A 12092-nucleotide genomic window follows, 5' to 3' on the forward strand; every position below is an offset into this window, starting at 1 on the left:
TTGCTCTCCCTCTTATATATAGCTATCATTTGGAGCATATCTTGATCACTGTATCGAGGCTTTAGTCTTTCTTCCAAAGACTATCCTAAGACTGCAGAGTATAGTTGTTCTACTTTTTGTAACTCATTAAATCTAGATTACAATTATCATAATAGCTGATAGAGCCACCAACCTTTCATATGCTGGGGGGAAATAAGGATATCTCCCATGGTGTATCTCTAGTGTAAATAGATTATCCATTCTACATACATATATAAATGTAATATTGTTACAATACAACAATATTACTAACTTACTAAACATACAACACTAGTGCCTAACTTATCAAACAACAGAATACTGTTACAATACAATAGTAGTCTCCAGCCTCCAACTAACTAGTTTTCATTAAGATAATGTTGTATCATAGTAATAATACAATAGAGTAAACAATCAAGTCCCGTTTTCACATGTGAACTATATTAAGCACAAGGTTCCATCTTTCCTATGGGTTCTATGGTGGACTATCACTATTTAATTGTATTAACAATCCCTATGAAAGGTGGCCCCAAGATACAAGGTTGCTGTCTTTCTGTCGCACTATAACTTTAGGAGTTTGGTGGTACAGCAGTCTCCTGCCTTCACCACTTCCAACTTCTTTAGGTCCACTGTTCACCTATACTAAGGCCGCAATATCTTCCAATCTATATAGATGGTGGCCCCAAAAAATATCCCTACAATTGGTTGACTACAATCCCCAAATTTTGGGAAAAAAAATCTTGCCCCAAATGGCATCCAAACTATAAAACCTGTCATAGTGCTAGAGTATGTATTACTTTGTAAACTTTGAATTTATAGTTTTAATTAGTACAAGATGAAATCCCTAAATATTAAACTAACAAAAATGTTAAAGAATCAAGTTATATTTTTAAGTTGTTTGAATTCATCATTAAAGACCTAATCATGTGGACATCTAAGATGCAATTTGATGAGATCTAAGAAGATCTTATCATCATGCATTGGAGAGCCACAGGAATTTTGTTTCTCTTGATTTTAGTTGGTAATTTGTTATACTCTTTTCTACTCATTTTGTTTTTAGTAGATTGTTTTGAAACAAAGATTGAGATTCAAAGATCTCAAATTTTGTGTGATAGCTTGATGAATCTATTTACTGCAATAGGGATTATTCATTGCATCATTCATGCAATGGTAATCATGACTTCTAGCTAGGGATGAAATCAAATCAAATATGAATTGGATACCAATATTCATATTCATATTTATTTCATTTGATGAATTATGTTACATATACAGATATGAGTCGGATGCAGAGATTCATATTTATATTTATTTTAAATGGATATAGATAAAAATACAAATAGGATACTAGAAGTATGGATATAAATACAGATGTAAATCGGATAATTAAATTTTTATGATCACAAAATCAAAAATACTACTAAGCAAATGGTAAATCAAAGTAATAGAATATCAACATGCTCATATATTTTCTTTAAAAGTTTAGGTGCTATAAAAAATTACATAGGATTACAAATAAAATCAAATTTTTGAATACGGATTGAATAGTTATCCATCCATATCCATATCCATATATATTTTACTTTGATGGATATGGATATGGATATAAATATTAATTTGATGCTCAAATTTTTATCTATATCCGAATAATTTCATATATGAAAATGGATCCAGATGGATATAATCTAATCCACATTCCCCCCTACTTCCAGCCATGTTTTATAAGGGTTGTTGTAGGGATTAGAAAAATCATGAGGATTTTCTTTATCTAGAAATATAATTGGGTTATGTAACCAGAATTTATATTGAAGGTGCATGAAGTTTCGGGGTTTTCATTTCTTGTGCTACCAAATAAAAGTGAGGCTTATAACACTAGTTGTGCTCCTAGATAGGTCCCAAAGTGAGTTTGTTGTTATCTTTGACTATTTTGATTTCATATTTCCCTATCTTTTAACAATTGATTCTATTTTTTCTGTTTTTCTTTCCATATTAAACTTTAAAGCTATTCCCTAGCACATCCAAACCCTCTTACTCTCTAATTGAGATACATTATTCTCTATATTTATCATTTTATCCAATGTCAGTTCTGCACTGAAATTTCAACTTTCATGGTTCAATTTCAATCAGAACTCGTTTGAAATGAATTTTCCAGCAAATTCAGTCGGTAATCTGAATAGCACTTCAATTGGCGTACTATGACATTGCCTATAAAATGAAAACTAGCTACAACGAGCATCATATCAAGGACCAACAGCAAATAATTTATGATCATACAGTATGAAAATAACATTGATTAGATATATCTCACCTAATTCCACATAAATGCTTTTATGTACACAAAGGAATGAAGAAATGACTTGCAATTTGTTGGTAGGTGGCAAAGTTTCATCAGCTACAAAGAGAGGCTTCAAAAGCAAAAGCTACAGGCCGTGCCTCCTTAACTGGTGCCGCTCAGCCTGGGGCACATTTTCTTTCAGGAAGGCTTTGGAGTTACAGGCTTCTCTCTCCTTCAAAATGAAACTAATGCTCTAAAAGAGCATCTATGGCCAGTTTTCATTAGTTTCAGCCTACATTGACCAAAACAATCTCGTACCATGCCTACCACTAACTAGGAGAAAAGCCTCGCAGCTACATGGAAGATCTTATAGCTTTTGCTGACCCTCTTCGTCAGTTCATGACAGCAGCAGCAGCAAGAAGCATGGGACAGCTGAATCTACCATTCAGCATGATGGTGCACCATTTAGAATACCGCACAAAATATATACCTCGCCCCCATCATAATCAGCAGTACATGCCATGCTATCATAAAAAATGCATATTGAAAGGAAAAGCGCAGCCCCATGCGTGGACATCGTAATTCACGCATCAAAGACACTAGACAGAATTGGCAAGTGAAATGAACTCCCATGTTTGCAATCCTTTTTGAGTAATGGTGATGTACACCAGAATCTGAGCGCTAGGAATATCTTGAGTAACACAATTCTAAGATTCTGAGCATAAATTTACATAAAGACAAAGCTCCTAATGGGTATATTTTTACATCAGCATACAGAAGACTCCAACAGATTACAACATTATCTAATGATATGAAGTTTATCACATCATCAATATTTGAATCCTGACTCCACCTACACTGTTCTATACACGCAACTACAGAGAAAGGGAGAGAGGGGAGCAGTGGCAAGACTCTTTTTAATGCAATTTTACATGAAAGATTTCAAGTGAAGCAGTTATCTGGCCTGGTTTTCAGCATCTTCTGCAATGTTGAACAAGAATTGAGGCAATGAAGCAATCCGAGGAAGATGCATCAGCAGCTCTCCAAATGACTCTTTTCTGGAGATGTTCGCAGGCTGCTTGCAGCCAGGAGCATCATTAGACTCTCCCTCTGCCACTGGAAAATCAAACAATGGTTTTCTCTCAGATGTTGACCCTGCTTTTGAAGCATTATCTATGACATCATCACCCACAGCACCATCGCCACTGTTTATCTGCAGGTTTTGAGCTGAACCACCATCCTTCTGGATCAGACAGCAAAGAGAATTGACCCTCGACATGAGGGATTTTTCATCAGAAGCAGATGAAATTTGGGAATCACTGAGGAGGTATTGGGTTATCTCTTCCAGGATATCTTTGGTTTTTAGACCATCACCAGATAATGGTGGATTGCCTGAATTAATCTGTTCGGAAATGCAATGTCCTAGATGGTTCACTAAGTCGCTCATGGACATGGATGGTCGGATTCCAGGCACTTTGAACTGATGCCAGCGTCCAGGATCCTTGAACTCTTCAGTTTCGCTTGCAGGATTATCTTCAATCACCCGGTTGTCCATCACTGAAATAGACAAGATGTTAAAAACCATAAAAAAACAGCAATTGGATCACTCTTAACAACATGTTATAACACAGGCAAATCTATCAGCCGGACCTACTCCAGATTCCACAATATAGTGCACCAACTTACACAAGCAATGAATATCTATGAACTGATAACTACCGCAGAAACTAATCAAAGCTTTCAAATCGACCAGAGACTAAAAGGGACTCTTCAACACATACAAGAACAAAATCAAAACATATTTGGTCATTGGAAAGGCAAGGAAAACCCTATGTAAATATCAAAAAGCACTGAAAAGTGACATACAGATATAATTAAATACCAAAAAAGAAAAAATAAATAATAAAAGATAAAAAGAAGCCGACTTGTACAAAGGATATAGCAGTCAGCCTGAGTTGACTAAATCAACTATGCCAACTCGCATATAAACTATAAATAAAGTGGAGATATCAAAATTTCTATGCAAGGAAAGTGTCACTTACAAAGAATCACGACAGTACTCACAAGTAATCATGTGAAACCAAAAGAGGAAAAAAAAAGCTTGGCTTAATAGCAATAAAAAGCACAGATAGATGAGTTGAAGAAAACAATTATGGAGAAGGCTTTCATCAGCTCCACGTCCCCTGACCAAGACTAATCCAGACATAAAATGTAAAATCCATTTTAAAATGCCCATCATGGAGCAGACTATCATAATCATAAAATGCTATAAGAATTACTGGTCACCAAGCATGATGCTCCAATATCCAGGTTTGAACTGATATAACAGAATCTTTTGGTAAGACTTTTGGAAGGTTTGTCATTCTGTTTCCTTTCCAAATTTCATGGGCAATTATGCTCAGAAGATAGTAAAATAAAATTGGTCATGTAAACTAGCCAGGCAAGAATTATGTTGATTGCCTGTGTGAAAAATGAATAGGTTTTCTTTTTCAATTCCCCTTCAACCTAAGCCACAAAGAATCACAACACACGCGCACACACACATGACACAATAAGACCCAAACACATGAATGCTTAATGTACCTATGCACACAATACTTGTTATGAACTGGTACAGGCAGGTTACCTGAGCTAGGTGAATGACTGTCCCGTCCCACAACATCTGCTGCCCTACCAATAGGATCCTTTATGTTACTCTTAGTGGATATTGATGAACCAGCACGAGGCGATCCAGAATCTCGAAATCCTTGCACTGGGGATCCATAAGCATCCTTTAGACTATCAAAACCATGACATTTAGATTCATCTTGGTCCTCAAAAACAGAGCATCTTGGTTCAAAGTATGGATTTTCTAAAATAATATTTGGCTGCTGACTCAGAGCATATAGACGCGGATCACATTGGATAAGCTTCTCAACATGCTTGCTTAACAGGCCTTGAGAACACTGTAGAAAATGCCTCCTGAAAGCAGTGGTTTCACATAAAAATCATATGATATTCATTTATGTGAGGAATTAGCACTAACAAATCAGACAGAAACATGAGAAGGGAGAACTAGAAATGAGATTTCTTTTGCCATGAACCATTCAAAGACTTCACACAAGCTGCATTCTATGTATATCCAAAAAAACAAGAAAAAGGAGGAGGAGAAGGAGAAATAGGTGAGATCTAAACAATCTTGCTAATTTAATTTCAACCAAAAAAAAAAACCAGTCAAGCTTCACCCAGAGGCATCTAACTTAGAAAACAACAGTCACCAACTAAAAGCAGATGTGCGTACAAGCATAGTTATAGTATTCTCCGAATTACTGAAAAATTCTCAGATTATTCTAATTTTTTTTCCTCTTGGCCAAATGATTTCTGAATATTTTCCCTGAATATAAATCAATCCAGTTGTTCTCAAATTATACATGAATTTTATGATTTATTGGTAACATATTAATGACTAGTTTAAAATATATGCATATATGTCACAAAATAATGATACCCTATATTGTTATTAGCAGTGATATTTTCTTGCGATCATTTGTTATCCTTGCCTCTTTAATATTTCTTTTTAATCAAAAAGTCTACAAATATCTTAGAAATGTCATTTTTTCAACTTTACTTTTTTTTTTTATTTTAATTTTTGCCAATCATGTCCTCATTACTCTTAAGATGTGTGCACTAGCATGTAAAGAAAATATTAATGCAAGAATCCAATATTTATGCACAACTTGACAATATTAAAATACACAATAAAATGTTTACAACTTACTTTGGAAGCCTTCCAATTACAGCATCAATAATAGGATTTCAAAGGATTAAATAGCATAAAATCATCTGAATTTACCTGTGTATGCTTGCTTGCCCACCAGTGAAATCTGAAGTTGCCTGCCACAATGTATGCTTCCTAGGCTGTGGATTAGTCTCTCTGAAGAAAAGTGGCTGCCTAGCCAACTAAGCAAAGAAAAAAAAAAAAAAAAAAGGAAGGTGGGGTTGGGGGGTGGGGGGGCGTGTGGCAGAGGGGGGAGAAACATGTTAGCAGAGAAGAAAGTGCTGAAGCAATTTTATGACATGTACTGGTTCCCAAGTAAACTTACCACAACATCCAAAGTCCCTGGTCCATTTTCTGGGCAGGTTGCCTTTAAAGCTGTGATATCTGACCATTGGATTTCAATCTTGTTCTTCAGACCACCATCAAGAACTTCCCACACAAGCTTGTGCTTTGCAAAATAGCACTTTGCTACTAAATCACCTTCATATCTTGATGCATACTGTTATCAATAGAATCAGTCAGTTTTGTTCTGAGCCTGACTACCTTGACAAATCAAAAACACACAAAAAAGAGTGGAGTATTTAAGATTCACCCTATCCCAAATGATGACCATGAATGGTTTTCATCCTATACCATGGGAAATGAAAATAACAATCGACTTTTCCAGACTATCCAACCAATCACATAAAAAACTTATGGCCATAACGGGATACGAGAGTGTTTGAGTGGCTCTCTGCATTAATAGGAAATGAAATGCCAAAGACTATAGCAGCATGGCCCTACATACATGTCTTTGCTCTAGATGATTTATTTCTCTCAATTTTGAAAACAGCACATGGTTAACCGCACATAGTTAACAGAACCAAAAATTTTAAATCAAACTCTTCATCTAAAGCATGAGGATATTAAGACAATTCCACTGCATACCATTTTTCATGAAGCATGGAGATGGATATAATACTGTTTCAAGATTTGCTGCATGGGATACAGCAAACCTTGAAGCAGTAGGATGAGCAATGGCAAGGGTATAAACGTACATGTACACACACATATATATACACATATATGTATGCATGTATATATGTATGTATGTGTGTACGTGATATAGCATGAAGCATAGTGAGCGATTAATAACGCAATTCCTGCTTTATAAATAGCATTAACATTCACAAAATAAATCATTTAGTCCTCACATACTATACACCATATTTTATACAATAATATCAATATTACAAACTCCAATATTAACAATTCATTATTAAAGATCAAGATTTCTGAAAGAAAAGAAAAGGAATGATGAAAGAAAATGATGACCTCCCCTTCACTTCTAGAGGCATGGGAAACTATCTCAGGTGTATTCCAGATGTATGAAATAACCTTTTTTTTAATTTAAACTTTTTTAATTAAAAAAAAAAGATACTTAAAATAAGTATGGGCAGGTACTACAATTATCTAGCATCAAAAAGTTGACATATATATTCAATATAGATATGAATGCAATTTCAAGTATGCATGCTGCGCCCCCCCCCCCCCCCCCCCCAACAAAAAAAAAAACAAAAAAACAAAAACAAAAAAAGAACCCCGCCCACCCCTCCCCCTTCTTTAACATGCTGCAGATCTAGGGTGGCAATAAGGGCCATGCCTCCTCACAAAAAAATTGAATTCCCTTTAATGTAATATGCAACCTAGTGAATTCCCTAGCATTCAAGTAGTTATGACTGTGACGATCACAACTCACTACTATCGAAAGTTAGGATATTTAAAATTTTAATAGATTTTGATCCACTCATCTATGTGGATTTCCACACATCCTTTAACCATCATCCATCACCTACATTATACTCCAAATAATTAAAAGATTATTTTCTCTGATTACATACAGTTCCTATAATAAATAGGAAACTTCTGCTGCATACTTGTTTTGGTCTATTTTAAAGTGAAAATGGAGGATTCATAGGATGGCAGACCCCAGTTCTAAAACTCTTTTGCAGATAGGGAAAGCAGAAGAGAGGACTGCTCTTAAATCCTTCATGTATTTGGAAAAGCATTTGGGAAAAGAATCACACCATGCAAAATGAGAACTATTTTTGTCATCATCCACATGACCGCACAACCAAATCCATTGTTCTGATCTAATGAATTGATAACACTAAATACGAGATGCTTTCACATTGCTCTAGTAATGCAGCATGCATGGTTCTCTATGAGCAAGAGCAAGACCATCTTTCGATCCCAGCGGCGACAACCTCGAAATTAAAATTTGAGAACAATGAATACAAGGTAAGTGCAACAGATGTATCTTCTTAACATCTTTGGCATAAGTCCAATCAAATAGATTTACATGTTGGGCCTAGGCAAAGATGAACTGGATGTGATTTGATAAAAAAGAAAAATGCTTATAAGAATGAGGGCAGACATCTGCTCTAATTCATGTATGGTTTTAGTTGGCATCATTGTGTGATTGTCCTTATGCAAGATTCATAAATTAACACATGATTTTTTTTTTTTTTTTGAAAAAAATGCTATCAACTGATCAAACGGATAATTATCTTTTATAACATCCATATAGAGTTCTTGTTTGAGTCTAAACCTATTTATGAATTATAAAATCCAAATTTAAACATTACTTGCACTTTGCACCATATGTCACAGGTAAAGTACTTTTAAATTTTTTCCCTTCTTTTCCAAAACCAACAAATGTATATATGCATAAGATAACTAGTGTGCTACCTGATTCTCCACATATACCTTCCACCCCCGACCCCCCAAAAAAAAAAAACAAAAAAAAAAAAAGGATTCTTGAAACAAAATCAAAGATGAGTTTCCCAAAGATTATATGTTTGAGTACATTGAATTACAAATTCAATCATAGATAAATTCTACTGAACAAAAGAACATCAAATAAAGTTAAAATAAAAATTTTCATACATTTTCTATTAACAAAAATTTCACTGTTTAATTTCTTTTTCCATCATTAAACATAGTTAAGATTACCTCCCAAGTCCCTATTCTTAAAAGGGAAGCAGGAAAGTTTGATGCCTTCATCTTTTCGGATGTGGCTGAAGCACAAGCTGACCTAGCATCTTTCCTTTTTCCAACATCAGAGCTACTGCTGCTTGTATTGGCTTGAGAAAGCCTCATTTGAATCAAATCCAACAAAGAAGGGCTCTTCCTCAAGCGCAGACCCAATGGACTTGGCTCATTAAGCAAATTATACCGCAAATCTTGTGGTGGGACCATATTTGAACTCGTGCCCCACTGCTGCAAAACATCAAATCAAGAGCACAAATTGATATTAGTATTAATGGACATAACATCTAAATCAGGTCAAACAACTAAAGAATCATAACAAAGTGCTGACTATAACACCTACCAAACTTAATTTCTGTTTATATCCAAGAATAGAATGCATTATAGGGGCATTTGATATTGGATGATCATCCCAAGATTAAGGGTGATATGCATTGGGCATTTGGTTACACCATGATAATCCTATATGATAGTGATCCCAAATCACCCACATTTCTCAAATCACCATCTAATCTAGTGATGGGATATCTGTCCTTGATGTTTGGTATCTAAGATCACATAAGATAGTGATCTTGGACTGAAATTTAAAGACAAAAATATCCCTCCATCTTGCCAAAAAAAAAATTAACATATCGACATACCATAAATATAATTTATCAATATTATATATATTATATTATATTATATTCATATTATATAGTATATTTATGATATATATGATATTATAATATATTATTAATCATATTATTGTTATATTATTATCCAATGATATTTCTAAATTATAGTAGGAAAATATCATTGCACTTTATATTTATATAATAAAATTATTTGATATTACTTCTATTTTCCTTATTGTCCTAATCAAAATAGATGTTATTATTAAAAAAAATATTATCGTACACATAAAAATATTAGTTCTACAATAAAAATTAATATTTTGTATAGAGTTAATAATTTATAATACTAATAAATATATCTTTATGAAATATATTCACTTAAAATATTAATTAATATATTTATATTTTATTAAAATATATTTTATATGATTAATAAATATATTATTTATGAAAAATATCAGAGATAGTTTTGATATTATATGGTCAATAATCTTGAATTCTCATAAAATACCAAACAGATTATTCATAGATATCGAATAACTTTTAATCACTAAAACATAGCATACCAAATGCGGTAATCTAAAATTACAGCTGAACACCACCATAGTCACAAGACCATTTAAAACCCTTTCTTTTTTTGGGAGGCAATATCATAGAAAAGTTAGTTAACTTTCCTATTAACCAACTTATCTTTATCCCCATGCTTCTCTAGGTAGGTAGGCTATTTTTGCATAGACAGCATTTATCCATAAAATAGAAGAAAAATCTTACCCATCTAAAAGATGGATAAATCATTTTTTTTTAATTTTATTCCTAAAATACTCCTTACCTTATAATAATAACATAACACATACATATATCTTATTATATTATATATTATTATAATGCAATATCATGTAACATTATATTATATTTTATTATATTATAATGATATGTAAAATAATATGGCTAACATGCATTATATATTATATGATATTAGAATATATATTATATTATTACTATTATATAATGTAATAAAATATATAATAAAGGATATTACAGGAAATATAGATAGATCTTAGCAAGCTACCCAAGTTAGTCATGGAACATTGATAAATTAGTTTTCTATCTAAATATTGCATAAAAAATATTTACCAAGAACAATATAAATTTTCGAGCAAGTTTTTACTCTCCAAAGACAGAGCTCTTAGAGGGGAAGAAAAAGGAAAAAAGAAGGATATACTGATCCAAGAATGATGCTCTGTACCAGTAGCATAATATTTTATCGTCAAAAGGAATGTATTCTTCAAACAAAAATAGATGACATTTAGCAAATAAAAGAAATCATGCATTCTCTTCAACAACTTTTCACTGCGCAAGGCAAAAGATGAGGGGTTTTATTTTCAACGACTGAGACCTCAATCCATAAATACAGCAACTTTCTAAGCAAAATCTCCCAAAAATAATTCTCATAAAAGAAACACACAGAAAACTGAACTATTTTCCAACTCCTCCAACATCTAAGTATTAAAATAATCTGCTTTCCCGCACCCAAAAAGCTACCAACAATGGAGTTCTAATCAGGCCCAATCGAATATTAGAAATTGGGAGGAGTAATAAACCCCAACAGGTGAGCTTGATGAATAGCCAAGATTGGACCTTAACCAGCTGAATCCAAATAATAGATCAGAGAACGAGAAAGAGATTCACCTGCTGAACAGGAACGTCCGCCTTGGTTCTCTTGTTTAGAGGCCCATGCTCCTCATCCAACGGGTCTTCGATCTCCAACTTCACCGGCACCGTCGGCGGCGTCGGCGGCGCCGCCGCCTTGCCCGGCAGCTCCGATTCCGGCCGCAAATTGCCGAAATTCGCCAACTGAACCATCAGAAAACCCCAAGAAATCAAGGATCAGCAACCAGAACCGCCCAAAAACCCGAGATCACGACTCCTCGCGATCCACCCCTCCTACCACTCCCCTCTTGTCAGAGATGAATCCAAGAAAACCCTAGAATCGAACAGCGGGGAGAAACGCGAGCCGAAGACGGCTGTCGGGGAATCGGAATCGTAGAAGGTGGGGGACGAGGAATTGGATCTGCTTTCACGCGAGGACGAAAGAGAAAGGGGCAACGGAGGCCGGGCTAGAGGGAATCCGCGAGGTGGGATGCGCTAATCTATTTTTTTTTTCTCTTATTCTTTTTATCTAATGGGAATAGACAAATACATAGAGGGGCAAAAATTGTTAGCGGACTTGGACTTCGTCGTCGCGTGACGAGCTGGCCGAGGGGCGTTGTACGCGTGCCACACGACTGCTGCACACGTGGCAACTCCCTGGACGTCGAAATTACGGAATTGCCCGTGAGGCGGTTCCGGTACCCGTCGCTTTCCATTCTTATGCGGCGATGGCGAGGAGATCGAG

General features: G+C 34.8%; 1 protein-coding gene across 2 annotated transcripts; it reads right to left on the reverse strand.

Moving 5' to 3' along the window:
• Nucleotides 1-2899: 2899 nt before the first annotated feature.
• On the reverse strand, nucleotides 2900-11832 carry LOC105033515 (uncharacterized). Of its 2 annotated transcripts, none has more exons than XM_010908369.4 (6): nucleotides 11387-11832; nucleotides 9045-9311; nucleotides 6376-6549; nucleotides 6126-6232; nucleotides 4920-5254; nucleotides 2900-3850 (listed from the first exon to the last, which is right to left on the reverse strand). In XM_010908369.4, exons 1-6 carry the CDS (start codon nucleotides 11558-11560, stop codon nucleotides 3249-3251), a joined length of 1659 nt encoding a protein of 552 aa, XP_010906671.1. In that variant the 5' UTR covers nucleotides 11561-11832; the 3' UTR covers nucleotides 2900-3248. The 2 variants fall into 2 exon arrangements, with proteins under 2 accessions (XP_010906671.1, XP_010906672.1); XM_010908370.4 differs by having other exon boundaries at nucleotides 9045-9308; nucleotides 11387-11808.
• Nucleotides 11833-12092: the final 260 nt, after the last annotated feature.

The sequence above is a fragment of the Elaeis guineensis genome, chromosome 1 (assembly GCF_000442705.2).
Source record: "Elaeis guineensis isolate ETL-2024a chromosome 1, EG11, whole genome shotgun sequence".
Taxonomy (NCBI): Eukaryota; Viridiplantae; Streptophyta; class Magnoliopsida; order Arecales; family Arecaceae; genus Elaeis; species Elaeis guineensis.